This window comes from Salvelinus sp. IW2-2015, linkage group LG13, assembly GCF_002910315.2.
Source record: "Salvelinus sp. IW2-2015 linkage group LG13, ASM291031v2, whole genome shotgun sequence".
Classification (NCBI taxonomy): domain Eukaryota; kingdom Metazoa; phylum Chordata; class Actinopteri; order Salmoniformes; family Salmonidae; genus Salvelinus; species Salvelinus sp. IW2-2015.
In genome coordinates this window covers 17,596,816-17,620,957 of record NC_036853.1, presented here as the reverse complement: position 1 = coordinate 17,620,957, position 24,142 = coordinate 17,596,816, and the positions used below count along the sequence as shown (strand labels likewise).

Genomic DNA, 24,142 nt, shown 5'->3' with positions numbered 1-24,142 from the left:
GGTCAGGGCAAAAGGTGCGCAATTGATTTGAAACTAGTGTTTCTCATCCCCGCAGGGTTCCCTTGAGAAAGGCAGGAAACAGAAGATGTCTGAAACAGGACACCCCCCATGACTTCTTCTCCCAGACTCCCATTGACCAAGAGTTATGTTCTGATGAATTATACAAGAAGAATTGTCAGAACACTGTCATACAAATGGACCAGTGGCTAGCCAAAAAAAACAGATGGTTGTTGTTGTTGTCAATGAAGTTGAACCATTTCAGGTTCAATTGTCTAGAGGATGTCCACAGGTCTTACCTTGAGGCTCCCTTTGACTTTGCGGCTTACATTTTTCCTTTTTGCAAGCTCAGCTTCCGTGGGCTGCTTTGTGGCACTAGAGTTCTCTGAGATCCTTCGACTGAGTGCTAGAAATGGTTACAGAACAGGGATAGGAAGAAAGTTTTTTWTTTTTATTAAGCGGAATGTTTGACATGAAGGCATAGAGACATCTAGGGATCCTGTTTGAAACGTCAGGCGTTTTGCCATTCTCTCACGTTCGTCGTAACGAGGAGACCAAGGCGCAGCGTGATTAGAATACATTCTTCTTTATTTAACGAAGAATACTGAACAAACGTGAAGCTAATATGACTAATGCGAACAGGCAACTAAACATAGAATAACAACCCACAAAACCAAAATAGAAAATGGCAACCTAAATAGGATCCCCAATCAGAGACAATGATAAACAGCTGCCTCTGATTGGGAACCAATTCAGGCCACCATAGACATACATATACCTAGACATACTAAAACCCCATAGAATTACAAAAACCCTAGACAGGACAAAAACACCTTGACAATACAAAAACTAAACCAACCACCCTTGTCACACCCTGACCTAACCAAAATAATAAAGAAAACAAAGATAACTAAGGTCAGGGTGTGACAGGAACAACAGCAGGAGGCCCTGGGCCAAAGCTATGTCCTCCTCCTGTGGTAGGTTGAGTACCACAGTGAATACAATAGACTTCCTTTAAAAGCCTCAAGAAGTAAGGTTTTAAATAAATACTTTGTCTTAAACTAGAAAATGACTGTGAAGTACAGACTATGTTTCAGTTTCAATAGCAATAAATAGGCTCTACAATGATCTTTCATTACGGGCAGGTAAAGTTTGTGGTTAGGTCATGTGGGGGGAGACCATTACGATGGAAAGAGGTTTGAACTTTGTATCTGTGCCATTATGGCGTATGTGACAGCATGGGCAGCGCCATTGAGGCTATCTCCATTTTAAAGTAGTCTGTTTTCTTCTTATTTTGTGTTTGAAAAAAGTGTAAAGCTAATATTGGTGATTTACCGCCACAAATCTTGTGTCATTACTTTATTGTGGCCACTATATGGCAGTGATATAGCTTAAATTAATTTACAAACCCTAGCACCTAATTTGAAGAAGCCAATGCTCGGATCATTGGCTGATTGCTGCCAACCCATAGGAATCCCCACCCAGTTGATTACTTTAAAATGGTGAAAGGTCTCAATGGCAATGCCAATGCTAAAAGGGGTTATATCTAAGTTGAGTCCTTTAACTATCTCTATGGGGGAGACTTACCAGGGGCAGGGCAGGTAGTCCTGGGTGTTTTGTGGGGCGCAGGCCGTTTGGGAGAGGACTCAGGCCGGGGGGCCACAGGCTGGACGGGCCGGGTCTGTTTGGCTGACAACTTCTTCAGACTAACCTGTCTCTTCTCAAACATCTCCTGTACATCGTCCAGCCTCTTTAGAGCCTTTTGTACATTAGCCTGATGGAAAGCACAGATCAGGGATCAACAAATAGGACCATTGTTCTTCTGTAGGCTGACAACTCCAGGAATTAGGATTCCATGAGTGAATTTTTTTATTTTTTATTTTATTTCACCTTTGTTTAACCAGGTAGGCAAGTTGAGAACAAGTTCTCATTTACAATTGCGACCTGGCCAAGATAAAGCAAAGCAGTTTGACACATACAACAACACAAAGTTACACATGGAGTAAAACAAACATACAGTCAATAATACAGTAGAAAAATAAGTCTATATACAATGTGAGCAAATGAGGTGAGATAAGGGAGGTAAAGACAAAAAAAGGCCATGGTGGCGAAGTAAATACAATATAGCAAGTTAAACACTGGAATGGTAGATTTGCAGTGGAAGAATGTGCAAAGTAGAATAGAAATAATGGGGTGCAAAGGAGCAAAATAAATAAATAAATACAGTAGGGGAACAGGTAGTTGTTTGGGCTAAATTATAGATGGGCTATGCACAGGTGCAGTAATCTGTGAGCTGCTCTAACAGCTGGTGCTTAAAGCTAGTGAGGGAGATAAGTGTTTCCAGTTTCAGAGATTTTTGTAGTTCATTCCAGTCATTGGCAGCAAAGAACTGGAAAGAGAGGAGGAATTGGTTTTGGGGGTGACCAGAGAGATATACCTGCTGGAGCGCGTGCTACAGGTGGGTGCTGCTATGGTGACCAGCGAGCTGAGATAAGGTGGGACTTTACCTAGCAGGGTCTTGTAGATGACCTGGAGCCAGTGGGTTTGGCGACGAGTATGAAGCGAGGGCCAGCCAACGAGAGCGTACAGGTCGCAGTGGTGGGTAGGATATGGGGCTTTGGTGACAAAATGGATGGCACTGTGATAGACTGCATCCAATTTATTGAGTAGGGTATTGGAGGCTATTTTGTAAATGACATCGCCGAAGTCGAGGATCGGTAGGATGGTCAGTTTTACGAGGGTATGTTTGGCAGCATGAGTGAAGGATGCTTTGTTGTGAAATAGGAAGCCAATTCTAGATTTAACTTTGGATTGGAGATGTTTGATGTGAGTCTTGAAGGAGAGTTTACAGTCTAACCTGACACCTAGGTATTTGTAGTTGTCCACATATTCTAAGTCAAAACCGTCCAGAGTAGTGATGCTGTACGGGCGGGCAGGTGCAGGCAGCGATCGGTTGAAGAGCATGCATTTAGTTTTACTTGTATTTAAGAGCAGTTGGAGGCCACGGAAGGAGAGTTGTATGGCATTGAAGCTCGTCTGGAGGGTTGTTAACACAGTGTCCAAAGAAGGGCCAGAAGTATACAGAATGGTGTCGTCTGCGTAGAGGTGGATCAGAGACTCACCAGCAGCAAGAGCGACATCATTGATGTATACAGAGAAGAGAGTCGGCCCAAGAATTGAACCCTGTGGCACCCCCATAGAGACTGCCAGAGGCCCGGACAACAGGCCCTCAGATTTGACACACTGAACTCTATCAGAGAAGTAGTTGGTGAACCAGGCGAGGCAATCATTTGAGAAACCAAGGCTATCGAGTCTGCCGATGAGGATGTGGTGATTGACAGAGTCAAATTCCTTGGCCAGGTCAATGAATACTGCTGCACAGTATTGTTTCTTATCCATGGGGGTTAAGATATCGTTTAGGACCTTGAGCGTGGCTGAGGTGCACCCATGACCAGCTCTGAAACCAGATTGCATAGCGGAGAAGGTGTGGTGGGATTCGAAATGGTCGGTGATCTGTTTGTTAACTTGGCTTTCAAAGACCTTAGAAAGGCAGGGTAGGATAGATATAGGTCTGTAGCAGTTTGGGTCAAGAGTATCCCCCCCTTTGAAGAGGGGGATGACCGCAGCTGCTTTCCAATCTTTGGGAATCTCAGACGACACAAAATAGAGGTGGAACAAGCTAGTAATAGGGGTTGCAACAATTTCAGCAGATAGTTTTAGAAAGAAAGGGTCCAGATTGTCTAGCCCGGCTAATTTGTGGGGGTCCAGATTTTGCAGCTCTTTCAGAACATCAGCTGACTGGATTTGGGAGAAGGAGAAATGGGGAAGGCTTGGGTGAGTTGCTGTGGGGGGTGCAGTGCTGTTGACCGGGGTAGGGGTAGCCAGGTGGAAAGCATGGCCAGCCGTAGAAAACTGCTTCTTGAAATTCTCAATTATAGTGGATTTATCGGTGGTGACAGAGTTTCCTATCCTCAGTGCAGTGGGCAGCTGGTAGGAGGTGTTCTTATTCTCCATGGACTTTACAGTGTCCTAGAACTTTTTGAGTTTGTGTTGCAGGAAGCAGATTTCTGCTTGAAAAAGCTAGCCTTGGCTTTTCTAACTGCCTGTGTATATTGGTTTCTAYCTTCCCTGAAAAGTTGCATATGACGGGGGCTGTTCGATGCTAAAGCAGAACGCCATAGGATGTTTTTGTGTTGGTTAAGGGCAGTCAGGTCTGGAGAGAACCAAGGGCTATATCTGTTCCTGGTTTAAGGGAGCACTGCACATACCTTGACTTCAACGTTGAGGACTAGCTCATACTGGTTGTGGATGTTCTTGAGATCACTCAGTTGGTTCTCCTTGGCCGTCTCCAGGAACTTCTCAATGTCCTGCAGGGCTGCCTCAGCCCCTTCCTGGGACTGGCACTTGTCCACAGCCTGAGAGGCCAGCAGGTACACCCCCGACTCACACCACTGGTTCACCTGCAACCACCCGAGAACACATGGATGAATGAACAACTACAGTAGGTACTGTCTAGGCTCCATATCAGTAGTATATCTAAGCTCCTTTGCATGGCACTAATGTATATTTTGAACTACTAATGGTATACATGAATGGCATGCATAGTTGTTTAGGAACCAAAAAAGAAGGTACTGATTATTGTATGGGACAATATACTGAACAAGCGTTTTTGAAACAGATAATGAGTAAATGTATTTATTGCTTTGCTGAAAAAGTGGAAGTACCACTGACCTAGACGGAAGAGGGAAACTTTGTGAAAGTTATTTGAATTCATGAGATCATGTGTAAATGACATGTATAATCATGCAAACAATCTCTCCCTGAGGACATTGCCTTTTCTGACAGCAATATAGAGATGAGGAGCCTCTTATGTTATCCACCCCACCTTGTCTATGCCTTTGTGTATTTGGCGTGATTTGGAGAGGACGTCGTACTTCTTCTGGGCCTCGTTGGTGAAGTCATCACAGATGTGTCGGAGCTCCACACACTTGGGCCATATGGAGTCCACAGAATAGTGGTTGCTCTGAATCAGCTGGTCCCCGTGTAGGGCATGGAGCTGGGCCTTCTCTAACGACTCCTGACATGCATCAGACAGAGAGCCATTCATCTCACATGACCACATTCGTGTTAGGCTCACATTCAATACAATCCAAGGCTGATGATCACGTGCTAAGCAAGACATAGTGGATACATTGTGCTTTGTATTGTATTGTAAGGTTTAGATGTTACATCTCATATAACGTTTGTTATGTGACTGGGCTGACCTGAGCCTTCTCCTCTAAGGTCTTGAGGTCCTTCAGTAACATCTCTACCAGGGTGACACAGTCCCCAATGTCTGACAGGGCTGTCAGAGTCGCCATCAGACTGTCCAATGACACTTTCACCTGGGGAGGGGACACAGAGAGAGCAGGAGGTTAAGGATGTATGTACAGTATTTCCAAACACATATGCTTGAGAGGAAGCGCTATATACTGTAAGTGTGAAGTTGCAAACATAAAAAAGCATGTGTAACTAAAACGGAGAAAAGTGAAGGGTGAGCAACTATTTTTGGACAAGGTGTTACATTGTAATGGCTACTTCTAATTGCTGTCTCTGGGGGAACACAAATAGCCAGGCTGTGTTCTGTCCAGCTTTCTTTGTTAACGTGATTAAGCTCAACCCGCTGACTACAGCAGTCAGCGACTCTGTCACAGAAACATACGTACCTCTCGGAAGTCATGCTCAAAATGGCGTAACTGTAGGCACTGCTCCAGTTTGAGGTGATGTTTGGACCAGAACTGTTCAAACGCGTTTTCTGTCTCATCTAGCTGGGCCAACAACCTGAAATACAACATGGACATATGACATTATATGCAGCATCTTTATCCACCTCTGGAATATACTCGTAGTGAGAAATTCAATAAGTTAAATCATTTGTGAACCGAACACATACAAATGATTTAATTAGGAGCTTCCATCTCCAGTAGGTCCCAGTAACCAACCTTTCCACAGTGGTGTGGTTCTCCATCTCGTCTGGGTTTAGCTGGTGGTTCTCAGACTTGGCAGCCTGCTCTTTGATACAGCCCAGTAGAGTGGTTCCCTGTTTCATCGCTAATTTCAGTTCATCCTGTCAAAATGAAAGAATTCATTAAATACCATTATAAAGCGGGTGGTTCAAGCCCTGAATGCTGATTGGCTTAAAGGTTGGTAACCAGTTTATAATAGCAATAAGGCACCTCAGGGGTTTATGGTATATGCCCTATATACCACACCTCCTCTGGCCTTATTGCTATTATAAACTGGTTACCAACATAATTAGAACAGTAAAAATACATGGTATACAGTCTGATATACCACGGCTTTCAGCCAATCAGCATTCAGGGCTTGAACCACCCGATTTATAATGGTATTGCTGGTTTGGGAACAGAATACTCTGATTATTATCTAGGCCATTGAGGTTGTGGTTAAACTACAATGCCACAGGCTATGATAGAACCCATTCCCCGGTGTATTTGATCACACTACTGTAAGTGAATGTAACTAATAGTAAACTAACAAATATCAACACCATTTTCAGGTGTTGAGGATGTTAGCCATGAGTACAAGTGAACCATTGTAGGAAGCCAGGTTCAGTAGTATTATGTTGACGCTGAAGCAGAGCCCCACCTTGAGTTTGTCGTGCTTCTCAGTGTGAGTAGTGAGTAGGTCTTTGGTGCACTGCACATCATTGGGCAGCTCCGTCTCTGCCAGGTCTGTACCGAACTTCTGCAGCATTTGAGCCGTGGTCTTCACCGTCACAGCAAAGTTCTCAATGGCCTGACAGCAAAAACACACACACTTGTATTGTTTCCAGTGAGTCCAGAGAATAACTGGTGTAAGGCCAATGTCATGATAACTCACTGTCCGGCGGTGGATCCACTGGCTGTGACAGTAGTCCAGGTTCCCACCAAGCTCACATGTTAGCTGGCCCTTATCCACGTAGCCATATAAGTCAGATAGGGAGTTGAGCATCACAATCTGTAGGGAAACAAATTCACATACATTACTGTGTGTTATAGATGTTCGGGCATCTTCTGCATTATCAGTCTGGGTTTTCTCATCTGATTTTAGGGTTAGACAATAATTGTCACGGCATAATGTTAATACAGGCTTCTGTGTTTTTTGGTTTACTCCATTTCTCTATTTCCACTTCCTCACCAGATGCCTTGACTTGAATTCTACAACACCTGAGTAAGGATGACACACACGTGCGAGGTGGTGAGGAGTCTGAGGAGGAGTTGCAACTTTTATCTTCGAAAATGTGTACAGTTACAGTATACTGTAGGTGTCTGGGGATAATGCAGAAGAATTGGCCTTCACCAAAAAATGAATGAAGTAAGGGAAATACAGGTGCATGTTGTCACATTCTACAGCTTTCCATAAACAAGGAAAACATGCAGTGAGTACATAGTCATTGTTCTAGCAGTTAGTTTACAGGTGAACATCACACTCCGATGCAACACTCCACATGACATTAGGTCAATCACTATCTCACACCCAGACACAGAGGAAAGGTTTCTAAGATGATCTACGAGTTGGACAGGGTGAGTGGTAGCGAAGCATTCTTACCGGTACCTTCATTTTAAAGTCATCCCGGTGCAGCTTAATGCCAATGTCAGCGATGGCCCTCTGGAAGAAGCGGGAGGGCCTTAGAACCAACACCAGCTGGAGGTTCCCTGGAAATGCTCCCTAGTGGACACAGGTACAAAATAGCTTCATACCGTCTCATAGCCTTGTGTGGAGTTAGCCTTGTGTGGAGGGAGCTTTGCTCTGCGCTTACTTTCAATTGAACATCTCAAGAATTTGCAGTAGATTATACTCCCCCAAAAATTATTCATACAATACTTCCTGATATAGGAGCATTGGTAGCAATAATATTTTACAATGTTACATGATGCTGAGATAAAATTGCTTGGTCCTATTCTGTCTTGGTCCCACAGTGAGGAGTTAAAGCACAAACAGACTGGATAACCAGGCAAGAGATAAAAGCCCTGTCTGAAGTGAAAGATGGACATCGTCCTACCGCTATCCGCGTCAGCGAGGCCTTCACTGAGCTCCATTTGTCCCGCCTGCGGTCGATGATTATAACGAAACCGATGCTGGCCACGTCCAAACTAGACAAAGGAAAGATGGAAATAAACACATGCGGTAGGTGAAGCTATCCAAGCATGCAGTCACAAGACATATCCAAGAGGGCACTACAGTACACTGCTGTGCTCTGTCTCTGTACAGTTTAAACAGAGTTTACACAAAATCACTTCAGCGCTCTCTGAACCAGGCCATTATAGTTAACAGTGTTAGAGGAGCTGTGTAAACTTGTGTAATGTTCGGGGTCTTTTACAGGGAAGAGGTTTTTAAGTGAGGGCCATTAACATTCTTAATGTGTTACTCTGACAAAAAGGTGAATATAGTTGCTCATGTCTAACATCTTAATGTGTTTCCTGGCCTAATATAATTCCTACTAACTGAGCAACTTTTGTGTATTTTCCTGGCTGCGAGCAGCTGACATGAGGCAAGATTAATGGTCCTCACGATGTACTGTGAGAGAAAGAATAACATCCCAGATTGTGCCACAAATGTCATTGGAGGAGAGTTTTTCACAAGACACATTTCTCAGGATGTGGAAAAAAATTGAAAACGAATTGAAAATGCTACACCTCAAGAAATGTGTCTTGGGAAGTACCTTTGGATTTGCTGTTGGATGGGAGTAAGCCAGAACCATATCCTATACAGAGGGGATGTAATGGCATTTCCTACTGGGCACAAACTAGTTGGATCAACATTTTTTTAACATAATTTGTCAATGTATTGTGACATGGAACCTCCGTGGGAAATAATTGAATTTGAAAAAAGTAATCAACTGTTGTTTTGAGGGTGAAATGTCAACCACAGGATAATGTCATCATTATGTCATAATCAAATTTAAACATAGACAAACCTTGTATAAAATATGTTGAATTTGTACCTTTAAGACCTCAGAGTCCACTATCAGAAAAAAAACGACAGGCTGGGCATCCCCTCCTACTGGAGAATTGATCTATTTACAGCTCAAGGCCAGCCCTGCTTAGCTATGATATTTGTCACTGACTATTGCCAATATTAGATCATGAGAGTGGTTGTTGAGAGATCTCCACTTAAAAACGAAATAGATTCACTGTTGCTATTGAAGTCATTCCAAAGGGTAGGTTTAACAGAGAAAATGAAAAGTGACCGTACTTTCACTCATATATCATCATTGATGCTATTCAGGACTATATACTGTAGCATTTGCAGTCATCAACAGCAGTTGTTTCAATTCAACCCAGAATTCAACAACAAAAAAAGAAAATACAATAGGCCAAGGGTTTCAAGCACCGTTTGATTTTAAATGTAATTATATTTTGTGACATTGAATTATGTTTGGTTGTCAACGCAACCAAATATTAAAATTTGAAGGAGATGCATCTTCTGCTTGGATAGTTCCATCTGTGCCACTAATTAAATATTATCTTACAAACTAATGCAACATTCAACCTTAAAATAAGTAATACATCCATGGCCACATTGAGGTTTCTCTAACTATAAATGTGTTATTATGTAATCATATAGAGCATGCATGTTCAAGACAGCATGCATAGGTCTTCGCAGGTCTGTGGAGATCATCACAATTGCTGTAATAATCTGCACAGAATGTCAAACGGCATTCACCACTTGTACTTTTAATGTAATTTCAAATGCAATCCAGGTCATTTGGTTCTGCTTTTAGATGGAGCTCAGTATTCATCTGTTGTATAAATAAATAAAATATCTGATATTGTATTCACATTAGATTTTCTTTTAAATGGTTGAAAGCACATCGGTAGACATTTGGGTGACAACTAAACCAAAAATGTGAAATTGTTTTCCCATTCCAGATGGTTGAAAGCACAATGATCACAAATTGGAAATTCAACTAATTTAGGGCTGTCTTTTTGAGTGGGTGACAGGTTTTAATCTCGCTGATCAACGTCTCAACCAAATGTTACCCCATTATCCACGTTGAAATGATGTGGTGTACCCAGTGGGTTACGTCTATATAAACCAATGTCTTTCTTCAAACCACACTCTTTAAAAGCATTGCATCGCTGTGCTGCTATAAGCATCACTTTTTAACCTGCTATTACCAAATATATAGTAGCATTCAGTGCCAGATCCCCGGAACAGGATCTGGCACCTCTCAGTTTTGGACTGTTTTGTTCCAGAACCCATTTGCCAGGATCCGGTAACTCTCTTGCCATACATTTTTTTTCTTCACTATTTGCAATGTAATAAAAGCAATCAGAGCAATCAGAGTTAGTTCAGGTTGACTCCTCTGTAATTATCCTGCCCATTAAACATCGTAATGTGAAAACATGCCTGATATTCTAAAAATTGATTTGTGTTGTGCCCGCCCGGGTTTATGGTTTGCGCAACATTGTAGCCTATGTAGACCAGAAGCGAGCCTGTATCTCTCACAGATCGAGAATGAGATTCACTTTCTATGATCTCTCTCTGCTCTGATTCTGCAACTCATCTCTTCAGCGTTGCACTTCCTCATTTCTTTCCTTATTGAATCACAGCCGCCGAAGGGTGCTGGAGGTGCTGCAGCCCCCCTGATTAATTGAAATAGGCTACATTTGCCAAAGTTATAGAATTACTCCTGTCTGATCATAAATACATAAAATAAATCAGAATGCTAGACCAGGAGTAGGCCTATAATTTAGCAACAGAGGATCAATAGTTTATGTAAAAAAATGCCTAGCTGTGGATTGTGTAGCCCAATCACTGGGCATAGCCTACAGTCGGGAAGGTGCTGGAAATCGGTCAGTGAACAGCATGCAACCAAAACAGGCCTTTCGCAAATATTTATAATAGGCCTACAATTGCGGGTAAAACACAGGTTGTAAAGCAAATGGATCCTGCTGTAAAGAGACGTCTAATCTGTCCTTAGGCTACCAAATTATCAACTTCCAATTAGCCCTGTTAAGGGCTGGGCAGGGCTAATTGTTTTACAAAGTCAAACAAGAGAGATAGGCTTTTGACAGGAGCGCATCGGCCATGGCTGGTGAGTGAGCTCTGCATCATTGGGTCAGTCAGTGAAACTGGAAAGCTTTTTTAGAGTATAAGTTCCTCCTCTAATTGTATAATATGTGTCTCCAAACACCTAGGCCTAGGCTATTGATGGATTCGAGACAAGGTCGTTTAAATTGATCTCAGATTCTCAGTTTGTCAGTGTTAAAGTAGCCTGTCATTTCGATAATTTGTGAGGTATTAAAAAATATTCTGCTAAAGTCTCCAGTCATCTAAAATGATGAAGAATTGCACGAAATACGTTTATAAAAAGGTCAACTTTTTTCCCTGACCCTAGGCTACAAAATATTTGCCCAATGTGTGCAACTTAAGCAAGCCCGTCTATTCAACTGCTATATGCCAGTATGCAAAAGCTATGATAATGCATGCAATACTTTATTCTTATATATTTTTCATGCGTTCTGGTCCCTCAGAGGCCCCAGATCACCCCGCTCTTGGGCTCACTTTTTGTTCTGGCACCTCCCAATTTACAAATTAAGCACTAAGCCTATGTTCTCCACTGTGTTCTCCACTGTGTTCTCCACTGTGGGAAAATAAAGTGCACCAAAAGTGCTATATTGATCTGAACTGCATAGGTGAATATGCATGGTTGGAAAGAAAGCTTTAAATGCATTGCTCCTACTATACCTGGGGATGCTGGTCAGATATGTTACAACATTCTGGAAGTCCTCCGCTACGAGGTCGCCGAAGCCTGAGTACTCAGGGAAGGTGATGATTGGGGCACCATCTTTCCCTCTTCCTCCTGCACACAGAGGGGTAAAACAATTGGTTGTTATAAATGTGTCCGTTTTGTTACATTCATTCGTTTACACCAGACATTGACAGGAAAATAAACATGAATTGGATGCAGTCCTACATTCAGCTGTTACAGATATTATTGGTGGCTGTCAATAGAAAAGTTATATTTAAACWAATTAACCACAAGGTGGTAGCATTGGGTTAAATAATGTCAGCATTGTTTGCCAATGTTTGATATAATTTGATAATTTTTTGACAATTAAGTCATTATTTAATTATTTGAAACATGAAACTTAACAAGTTTGATAAGTGAATATGTTGCTCTAACTGAAAGAAAAGGTTCTTATTAAATCCTGAAACAAATGAAGCAGCCATATTATAATGCATGATCCTATATCTCTACAATGAGAGATTGATCAGTCAAAGTGTATCACTATGAGAAAGCATAGTGGAGCAGCAAGGCCACCATTTATCTAAAGTGTTCCACCTCACTCAACATCATGCCCCCAGTGCTTGCATTCATGGGTGGAGATCGGGGACTAGGGTTTGGCCTTATTATCTAGGTAGAATTCTTCTCAACATCAAAACAGTTCCGTTTAGGATGACAGAGGGGAACTGCTGTAAATGGTATCTTTGTGCACGGCCTTTATTTGCCCGAGGCAGTCTGATTTTTTACTTAAGGCTGTTGTGTCTGGGCACTCGCTTTATTTGGACACATTACTCTCATTCCTGTGGAGCACGTCAAGAAACATTGCCTTTGATATTATTGGTGAGGTAACGGTAGCTCTTTACTTTCAACACGCATTGACTAACTTCTCCTCCTCTCCCTTCTCTCAGTCGGTTCTAAAAATGTACCAATCACACAGACAATCATAACACCCTRCTCCCAAACTCCAACGCTGTCACTGTCTTTGTGCTAAAAGCAGCATTTTGTTCATTTCCTGTGCCATCTCGCCTGCCATCCATCCCACAGGGTYACATCTCACCTATCAGTCCTCCCAGCCAGACACATCCAATTACCTGCTGATGGCAGAAGAATCCATACCTGCCACCACAGGAGATCCTTACACATGTCAGGGCTTGTTGTCTACTTCTCTCACTGACAACAACACTACATCAGATAATGTTAGAAAATACAGCGCTGTCTGGAAAACTCCACTAAGCACCACCTCTTCAGGTATAAGTACTGCCTGAAAGTAATATTGGAYGAAAACCCATTGAGAGACCCACTGAGAATAAAAAAACAGCTTGCGGTGTAGGTCATAAAACATTCTTGTGTTTTTTCCAGAGTAAAATTTCATAAGTCTGAAAGCTAGCTTTTCTGAGCCAGGGTTTTTAGACTGATGCATAAGCTTGGCAGAAGTGCAGCAGGCCGACCCCTGGTGGTTTGACATGGGTGGGAAGGAATGGAAACAACCCCTGTGGAGGCAGAGGCTTAGGTGTGGACGTCCCGCCCAATAACTACCCACAACTCCCTCTGTTATTGTCCCAGCTTAGGCCCTACACCTCTGCCACAGCTATGTCTCCAGTAACTAAAATATGGATATGCCAGAAGATTAAGACTCATTTATTTGTGCTCCAAGAAGGTTATGAGGGAAATAACGCAGAGATGGAAAATGTTTGAGAGAGTCTTCTGGGTTGATCTGTGAGCATACAGATATGATATAGGGGACTCAATGTTCTCACATACGTGTTAATAAGACTATACGGTACTGTATGTGCAGTTGAAGTCGGAAGTCTATATACACCTTAGCCAAATACATTTAAACTCAGTTTTTCACATATCCTGACATTTAATCCTAGTAAAAATTCCCTGTCTTAGGCCAGTTAGGATCAACACTTTATTTTAAGAATGTGAAATGTCAAAAATAATAGCAGAGAGAATGATTTATTTCAGCTTTTATTTCTTTCATCACATTCCCAGTGGGTCAGAAGTTTACATACACCCAATTAGTATTTGGTAGCATTGCCTTTAAATTGTTTAACTTGGTTCAAACGTTTCGGGTAGCCTTCCACAAGCTTCCCACAATAAGTTGGGTGAATTCTGGCCCATTCCTCCTGACAGAGCTGGTGTAACTGAATTGGATTTGTAAACCTCCTTGCTRGCACACACTTTTTCAGTTCTGCCCACAAATTTTCTGTAGGGTTGAAGTCAGGGCTTTGTGATGGCCACTCCAATACCTTGACATTGTTGTCCTTAAGCCATTTTGCCACAGCTTTGGAAGTATGCTTYYGGTCATTGTCCATTTGGAAGACACATTTGCGACCTAGCTTTAACTTCCTGACTGATGTCTTGAGATGTTGCTTCAAAATATCCACATAATTTTCCTACCGCATGATGCCATCTATTTTGTGAAGTGCACCAGTCCCTCCTGCTGCAAAGCACCCCCCACAACATGATGCTGCCACCCCATGCTTCAAGGTTGGGATGGTGTTCTTCAGCTTGCAAGCCTCCCCCTTTTTCCTCCAAACATAACAATGATTATGGCCAAAGAGTTCTATTTTTGTTTCATCAGACCAGAGGACATTTCTCCAAAAAGTACGATCTTTGTCCCCGTGTGCAGTTGTAAACCGTAGACTGGCTTTTTTTGGCGGTTTTGGAGCAGTGGCTTCTTCCTTGCTGAGGGACCTTTCAGGTTATATGTCGATATAGGACTCGTTTTACTGTGGATATAGATACTTTTGTACCTGTTTCCTCCAGCATCTTCACAAGGTCCTTTGCTGTTGTTCTGGGATTGATTTGCACTTTTCGCATCAAAGTACGTTCATCTCTAGGAGACAGAACAACGTCTCCTTCCTGAGCGGTATTACAGCTTCGTGGTCCCATGGTGTTTATACTTGCGTACTATTGTTTGTACAGAGGAACATGGTACCTTCAGGCATTTGGAAATTGCTCCCAAGGATGAACCAGACTTGGGGAGGTTTACAATTTTTTTCTGAGGTCTTGGCTGATTTATTTTGATTTTCCCATGATATCAAGCAAAGAGGCACTGAGTTTGAAGGTAGGCCTTGAAATACATCCACAGGTACAAATTATGACTCAAATTATGTCAATTAGCCTATCAGAAGCTTCTAAAGCCATGACATAATTTTCTGGAATTTTCCTTTTATAAAGGCACAGTCAACTTAGTATATGTAAACTTCTGACCCACTGGAATTGTGATACAGGGAATTATAAGTGAAATCATTTTTCGTTCCAGGCGCAAAGATTTCTTGGACATGTGCCCTCCACATGGCTAGCCAAAGTTGCTAATTCAACAGAAGAAATGGACATTCTAAAACAAAACAACGATTTATTCTGGAACTAGGACTCCTTGCACAACATTCTGATGGAAGATCATCAAAAGTAAGAGAATATTTATGATGTTATTTCGTATTTTTGTGGTTTGTGTTGGCTCCAACAAGGCGGAGAATTGGTGAGCGCTGTCTCACAATATTGCATGCTGTATGTTGTACTAAAGTTATTTTTTWAAATCTAACACAGCAGTTGCATTAAGAACCAGTGTATCTTTCATTTGCTGCACAACATGTATTTTTTAGTAAAGTTTATGATGAGTTTTTTGGTTAGATTACGTGACTGTCCAAAATTTCTCCGGACCATTTGGTGGATCATAGCAACGTATTCACAATGTAATAGCAGGATTTGTAGCTCTAAATATGCACATTTTCGAACAAAACATAAATGTATTGTATAACATGATGTTATAAGACTGTCATCTGATGAAGTTGTTCAAAGGTTAGTGATTAATTTAATCTCTATTTGTGGGTTTTGTGAAAGCTATCTTTACGGTGAATAAATGGCGTTGTGTGTTTGGCTATTGTGGTGAGCTAATATAAATATATATTGTGTTTTCGCTGTAAAACACTTAAAAAATCTGAAATATTGGCTGGATTCACAAGATGTTTATCTTTCATTTGCTGTACAACATGTNGTTCACGTTGCTCTCTGTAATTATTCTGGCTGTTTTGGTGCTATTTGTGATGGTGGCTGCAATGTAAAACTACGATTTGTAGCTCTAAATATGCACATTTTCGAACAAAACATAAATGTATTGTATAACATGATGTTATAAGACTGTCATCTGATGAAGTTTTTCAAAGGTTAGTGATTAATTTTATCTCTATTTGTGGGTTTTGTGAAAGCTAACTTTGCGGTGGAAACATGGTGAAAACATGGCGTTGTGTGTTTGGCTATTGTGGTGAGCTAATATAAATATATATTGTGTTTTCGCTGTAAAACATTTTAAAATTCGGAAATGATGGCTGGATTCACAMGATGTTTATCTATCATTTGCTGCATTGGACTTGTGATTTCACAAAATTATATGATATCCCTGTCGCGTTAGGCTAGGCTATGCTAGTCAGCTTTTTTGATGAGAAAGATCCCGGATCCGGCAGGGTGACTCGTTAGAGGTTAACAAGAAATTTGTGGAGTGGTTGAAAAACGAGTTTTAATGACTCCAACCTAAGTGTATGTAAACTTCCGACTTCAACTGTATGTATGTACACATTTACTACTTCCGCATCCCAAAAGTGGCCATTTCAGGCACTGAACAAAGCTTCCTCTCCCTATATAGTCAGAGGAAATAGTTCACGGTGTAATGTGATAATGCTGTTATTGTCATGGAGCAGACCAGACAGGAGGCCGCTGAGGCGAGAACGGCTCATAATAATGGTCGGAACAGACCAGATGGAATGGCATCAAACACCTGGAAACCATGTGTTTGATGTATTTGATACCATTCCACCGATTCCATTCCAGTCATTACCACAAGCCCGTTCTCACCAATTAGGGTGCCACCAACCTCCTGTGACCTCTGTCCACTCTGGGACAGGAAGTCATTAAGAGGCACTCCTATCGATCAACAGTATTTTAAAAAGGTTCAAGTCTGCTCACAACTCAATCATGATTTATGGTCAACACCGGAAATGGCCTTTTAACTGATAATGTGACTCAAAAGGATATGATACATTTCCTTTTTCTCTCCGCGATCCAAATGAATCATGAAACATTGCAATGTGTAGTACTATAGAAGCGATCACATCTCTCTAAGTGAGCATAATAATAGTCATTTCCATCCTTCGGACATCCATCTTTCCTCCTTCATAAAGGGAGAGGAACTACAATATCTGCCTGTCTGTGTGTGAGGGAAGCAGGATTAAGGAGAGGAGACAGAGCCCCGAGATACATACCTGAGAGCAGGGCAAACTGCCGGTGCAGCTGCTCTATGATGTCGACAGCCAGCAACGGCCTGATCTCTTGCTGCATGATCTCATCTGGGGAGGGAAACAGGAGAATGCCTCCAGTCAGCAATCACAATATCATAGGAGAAAGAGCAGTATTATTAAAACACTAGCGTACAACATGTCCCAACTAATCAAGCCCCGAGGCCATACCCTGGCCCAATCATCATCAGTGGACAAGCCATCTACATCAGTGGAGGCTGCTTAGGGGATGACGGTGCATAATAATGGCTGGAACGGAGTAAATGGAATGGCATCAAACTTCTGGAAACCGTGTGTTTGATGTATTTGATCGCATTCCACCTATTCCACTCCAGCCATTACCACAAGCCCTCGCTCCCAAATTAAGCTGTTACCAACCTCCTGTGATCTACATGTCTGACTAGTCAGCTCAGTATGATCTGTGGGAAATGAGGGCAAGGCTGGGCGCTGGACCTTTCCACAGTGTCTGTTCTCTCTCCAACAGTGGTCTCCATGTGTAACGCTGCCCCTCGCAGTCAAGACCTTTAGCTGTGAATGCAGATGAGCTTTGTGTGCCTTTGTTAGATTTCCATTACAAGCTGCAGTAGCGACTGTTGCCCCCTTTCACACAGATCATTCTTTCATTGTGTTGTTCCTGTAAGACTTAGTAGCTATTCTGGATGCTTGGAGGGGAGGAGGGGAAGGAGGGTTGATGAAGCTCCATCAGTCTGCCTTAATGGTTTGGGGTCACCCTGGCCTGAAGCACACTGCAGCTAGCTTTTCACTGTGAACAAAACACCCTCTGTCTGGCCATGGTATAAAGGAGTGTATTAACACAGACTGCACTTTATCCAGTCCTGGTCCTCCAGATGTTTCCCTATAGTCAGATCACGTGGTCAGGATAAACTCCAGGCCCTAGTCAGTCATATCTGCTGTATTGTTAGTCTGGTAGGGTGTGTTGTCCACACAGTGTTGATTCTGTTGCAGGTTGTGCCAGCAACATGTGGAGACACCATGAAATAATGCCTTGGCAACACAGAAGGGCGCCATTCTCTGTGCTCCACCCACCTCATCCCAGTGTTCACCTCACCTTTTGCAAGGGAGCCTACAGCCTTCTCCATTTGCTCCAATGAGCAGAAACACACACATTCACTCTCCGCTACAGGAACACATCTACTGGATATGAGGACTTACAGTACATACTGTATTTTCCCCTAATCCAAGCTGTGTGGTAAACTGAATGAATTTATTATTGTGACGTGCCATTAATGAGATATTCAAGATTGTTGATCGCATAAGGGTCAAAGTGCAATGCAATATTGTCAGATATGAACTTGACGGACAACAATATAACAACCTCAAACTTGTATGATTCCCATTTGAGAGTTGTACTGTATGCACCATTTTCTCTGCCTGGAAAGTACATCATTTATTTAATAAATGTTTAARGTTAGTTTACCTCAATAAACTATACAGAGGGCAAGCAGGTTTCCTTTTAATCATTAGCTATGGTGAGTTATATGATCATGTACAAGGTACTTGAATTCCTTAAATCAAGTAGCCTACTTCACTTTACCCTACCTTCCCTCTAAATCTATTTAAACAAAGGCTCAGTAAAGCTAAAAAAAAAAGCATCATTGCGTAGCCTACTAATTAACAACATTGCAGCTGTTGAGAAATAATGAGTAGAGAACTGGATAAATGACACAAGCAATTACAACAGATGTTATATATTTGTACCCTACATAACTTTTATCACGCAACAATCTAATTTTCACACAGTTGGCACCAGGGYAAAAAAGCCTGAAGCACACTGGCATCTCCCCCACAGAAAACTGCAAAACAACTGAGGCATTTTGTCCCTCAGCATTAACTACGGACAGACAGGCAAGAGTCCCTTGATCTCCTCAGAGGAAATGCTGAAGTATGTCTCAACCTTCTTGGTATACTGTTGTTATGGAAATCAAGTCTAGGACCAAGGCTAGCAACATGAGTGACAACAAACGTGTGTCTCTGTTTGGCATGTAAACACCCTATAACTCCCGACAGAGAGCCAGCCAGCGAGCGAGGGGAGTGAAAATACCTTACCTATGACAGGTCTGGTTCTCTTCATCGTAGTGCCACTATAGTTGGGTGTGAGGAGAGAGAAAAGTCACACTAATCCAGGCGACGGGGGTAAATCACACAGCCAGCAGCGGAAGTTAGTCAAAACAATTTTTTCAACCATTTTCATCCCCTTTCTCCTCTTCGGACTTCCTGAGTAAGTAACCCAAGACACACACATTCCCCACTTACACACATCCGAACACACACATATCCAGCTCGCAAAGTATTTTTCTAAGGAAGGAGTGCATCTGTTCCTTTGGGCAATTTTTTCAGCCCCAGCTGTGTCTCACAGCTCCACTCTATTCTCTCACAAGAATCTCTCAGCGCACAGCAGCCACACAAGCAACCTATCAGGACGCAGGGAGGAGGGAGAAGGAAAACACTGCTTACTGCCTCTTTAAGTGGGGGGCAGCCCCAAATGTTAACTATACTTCTGAGAAAGAAAAAAAGAAAGAGAGGATCAAATCAGAGCGTTCAGTGTTGTGCTCTGGTGTTCTCCTCCCTTCAGCATCATCCCTCTCATTAAAGTCACGTGCTGACTGTGCACCCCTTTCTGATCTGACTATGTCCTTTCCTGTATCTCCTCTCTTCTCCCCCCTCCCTCCATCCATCCCTCTTCTCTAAGAGCAGCTGCATGGGAAGACAAGGGTGTTTATGGTCCTAGAGGAAGTATGTCCCAAAACACCAGTGGCAGCTACTGAGGCATTGTATGTTAAATAAGCAGCTTTCCTTCCTATTGTACACTGTATTCCAAAATAGTGAGATTCACTGAAACGTGCTGTCCAGTTTGCCACATGAAATGTGTTACAATATTCGCACAAAGGACAACATGAAAACCGTTCTGTTGTAAATCCGATTAAATGTTTTAATGGACCTGAATGTATTATAKAATTTCATAAACACGTAATTTAAAATAATCTCACTCCATGTGGTACTTTGAATCTATGTCAGGGTTTAGACTTAAAACTCTACCCTTTATTTTGTAAACAAACAAAACAAACTCTAACCCCCCCCCCCCKYGGAGAGCAGGGAACTGTGCGCCTGCATGTAGCCTAAATAAGAGCYGGAGAAAGAGAATGCAGCCAGTAGATCTGGTATTATGGGATAATTAGCTCTGTGTTTAATCACTTGGCGGGTCAGCAGCAGTCTACAGCAGGGAGATCAGCTGTGTCTGAACGGGTAGACAGGAAGTTAGCTAGACTCCCTCTCTGCTGTGTCTGCCCTGTCGACCTGCCTGCCTGAGCCACCATGGATTTCACACACAGACAATAAGCCTACTGTTACAGGGTTACGTAACAAGAGGCCATTATTGAGGACAAAATAAGGAGACAGCCAATTGTTCAGAAGGAGTGCAAATCAATATGTTGATACATTTTGCATTGTTCTCTTTCCAAACAGAAGACACACGCCACAAATACACTCAAGTTTTCTGTATGTAAAACTATCCACCTCCAGGAGAGGACAGTTGATAGGCTGGATTAGCTTCCCTAATGAGCATCTTAAAGCAGTGGACTATCTAACACAAATCATCCCCTCAGCGGACCAGCGGACCACAGCACTGTTTTTTGAGCTCCCCTCCCATCAACATGTGACTGTAAAGACACTCAGCCAACCAGCCCATGACGTTCCTCATCCAGTCTGATCCCTGCCACACGACACCCACCCACACAGATACACACACACGTGCGCGACAACACATACATACAGGTGTGTGCGTATAGAGTAACACATTTAACTAAATGGACATTTAACACAGAAGCACAATCAAATTATATGCATAAAGTATTGTATAAAAGTAGTCCATCCTTGTCATTTAATAGTGGTTGATACAGCCTCTCCAGAACAAAAGCTTCTGTCTTAAAGGAAACCTCCACCCAAATAAGATCTTTTGGTATTTTGTCCATTGTTGACAACACTCACATTTTCACTATATGTAACTTTCAAAATACAGAACTCATTCCTGTATGATGCCTTTTGCATCACATGATGCTGCGTTTTGCATCATATGATGCAAAATGCGATTTCTGTATTTTGAAAGTTACATATCTTGAAAACTCAAGTGCTGACAAGCAAAACACTTAGGGACTATGCCAACAATGGACTAATGAAACAAATACCAAAAGATAGTTTTGGGGTGGAATTTTTCTTTAACTAAAGGGACATGAGAATCTGTGACCAACACTCCATTCTGAGCACAGCAGGAGCCCATAAAACAGAGTGAGGTAGTGTTTTTTGGAAGAACTAGGTCAAGCATCTCTCCACCACCGCCCTCCACCAGTGCTTTAAGAGGAGGAGAAGCCCTCACGCTCACACTGATATCTACACACAGGGAGAATTTGAGACTGCTAATATTTCTCTCTGTAAGAAGATCAAATAGAAAATCGAACATCCTCTTACAATATGTGTCCAGTACTCTCCATCATTGTAGTAGTAAAACTACCTTTAAAAGGTTAGTCTAACTGAATACATTTGGTAGAATTGATTGTGTTTATACAGAAATCAATGTACTCCATTTGACTTGCGTTGCTAATTTTCTCACAAAGCAGTGCCACATACAGTAGATCTGTACAGTACACAATTCCATATGTACCCAGGACATTTCCATGGTCATGGATCTACAAACAGTACTGATGTAATCTCCTTCAATATTGTTGGAGAGGAAGTTTGAATATAGTAGATATTTGTTCGTAAATCCACATACGTCCAAAAGAGCACGTTTCCCATTGACACTCAGGAAAAGGGCGGTCGTGCAAGAAAACAATAAAAGGATGTGTCAGACAGGTCCATTTATCTTCCAATAACAAAACTCCCCTAGTGATGGATATCAAATGAAAGCTAAGCCAAAACTGTCTTTGGAAGTTGGACGAGCCCCAGATGTGTAATGATCTGGACTTCAGGTGGAGGGTATACCAACCAACCGATTAGATACAAATAGGACAACAAATTGGGATTTTGGCCATGAATTTTGGCCAACATTCATGTGGAAACTTGTTCTAGGAACAGAATGAATGGACGTCATTATGGTGCTGAGAGATGAAAGGATCTCTGAGGAAGAGACGTCAAAGCCATGTGATGGTCATTATGGTTTCAGTCTTACACTCAGGACATTAAGATGGATACCCCATTCTCTTATTAACAATCACTTATTAACTGCTTTCTGGCAATAAAATGTGTCACTTTGTTCCGACTAAAGAACATTATCTCAGAAACACCTTTGAATGCAGACAGTCCAGGAAGAGCAAAAAGTGGCACATATCCTTACTTGAATGTACCCAAACAATTTAATTGCATTTATATCTTCAGATACACACATTTTGAACCAGATGCCCTGAAGGACATAGGCTTGACAGCTAACTGGATACCATAGGTGACTATTTGCTTCAATTACAAGGGATAATCACACATAAGAGACGGTGCATGTCTAGGCATTGAGGGTTTGTGGCACCATCAACTGCTTCTGGGTAGGTTATTTTGTGACATCATTCAACTTTGCCAGCTAGTGTTTTCCAACATATTTAAAACAGTCAGACAGGACATTTTTATCCAACCATAGACACCATGATTCAGATTGTCATTCTTTTTAAACATGGAGCCATTTTTTCTGCTGTCATTGCCACTTCTCCACAGAGAGAAACATTAATAATTGTGCAAGCTTACATGCATGGTATAAGACGCGTTCTACTCAAGTGTTCTTTAAAAGGTTGTTGTGATGTGGAGCTTTCTATCCAGGACAATGCAAGCCATTTGACATGCAGATAGGAAAGCAACCTGGCATATAATAAGCATGTCTGAGAAGGTGAGAACTGCCATGCCTATTCATAAAGGCATCAGTCTAATATTAGAAGGAAAGGCATACCTCAGATAACAGCAGCAGCAGACTAATGAAATCTCACTAAAGCATTTACATATAGCAGGGCCTTAGCAGCATCACATCAATCAACAAGCCCAGCATTATGGTTAGAGCGTTGGACCAGTAACCAAAAGGTTGCTGAATCGAATCCCCGAGCTGACAACGTAAAAATCTGTTGTTCTGCCCCTGAACAAGGCAATCATTGTAAATAAGGATTTGGTCTTAACTGACTTGCCTAGTTTAAAAAAAAACTGACAGGGGGATGGAGTGAAGGAGAGGTGCTGAGTGGGAGGTTGAGAGGGAAGAGAGGGAGGACATACTTCTCCCTGTGGCTGACTCAATCTTCTGACACACCCCCAGAAAGCGGTGGTAGGACTCCATCTCCCCGGCAGAGATACGCACCATGGAGGAAGCGCCACGCGTGTGCCTCCCACATGCCGAACACCGTGAGGGGATGGTCTGGTACCGCTGGGAGCCGTCCATCATCCCACCACAGCAGAGAGCCAAAATATCTGCACTACTCATCTCTGAGATTGTGTGCGTTTGTGTTCAAGGGATGGCTTTCCTGCACACCAGCCTGTGTAGTTCCTTCCTACGCAGTGCCTAGTGTAGTCAAGGTCAGTCCAGACTCCAGCCCAGGGAGACGGGGACAGAAAGAGCTTGGAGCGGCTACCAGAGCTTCACTCTCCTCCCAGGCTCAGTCTTCCTGAATCACCCTGGTCTGCTTTTCAAGTCCCCTGGACGCTCTTCTCTTACAGTGCCTTCCATCTGATAGTCTGTCTCTCAGCGCAGCACATCTCACACACACACACATACTGTACACAGTACGCACACACCCAGTCCGCTGCCAGCCTCTACCACTGCAATTATTTCTCTTCAGTCCCGGGAGCCAGTGAGCTGCTGCCTCTGACCTCTGCCTACGTCTCTTCCCTCTCTACGCCAGGCACATGCAACAGAGGATAATCAAAAACCCTTCTTATGTAACCTCTATATAAGCTTAGGTGATTTCACACTCAGGGGAGAATCTAACAGTGAAATGCACCATGTATTTCTCTGTGAAGCACAACATGTATGCACAGAAGCAACGGGTAACTATACTGTATAATACATTCCAATGTGAATTGATCAGGCATTTTGAAT

At 42.4% G+C, this 24,142-nt stretch overlaps 1 protein-coding gene across 1 annotated transcript in view; it reads right to left on the bottom strand.

Moving 5' to 3' along the window:
* The window catches only part of LOC111972225 (guanine nucleotide exchange factor DBS-like), a 74,037-nt gene that overhangs the window by 41,315 nt on the left and 8,580 nt on the right, over positions 1-24,142 (bottom strand). Inside the window, 13 exon segments of the mRNA XM_023999154.2 lie at positions 297-403; positions 1,585-1,771; positions 4,266-4,457; positions 4,883-5,074; positions 5,262-5,381; positions 5,703-5,817; positions 5,979-6,103; positions 6,643-6,792; positions 6,877-6,993; positions 7,585-7,704; positions 8,039-8,129; positions 11,731-11,845; positions 17,035-17,118. Coding sequence (XP_023854922.2) covers positions 297-403; positions 1,585-1,771; positions 4,266-4,457; positions 4,883-5,074; positions 5,262-5,381; positions 5,703-5,817; positions 5,979-6,103; positions 6,643-6,792; positions 6,877-6,993; positions 7,585-7,704; positions 8,039-8,129; positions 11,731-11,845; positions 17,035-17,118 — 1,715 coding nt within the window.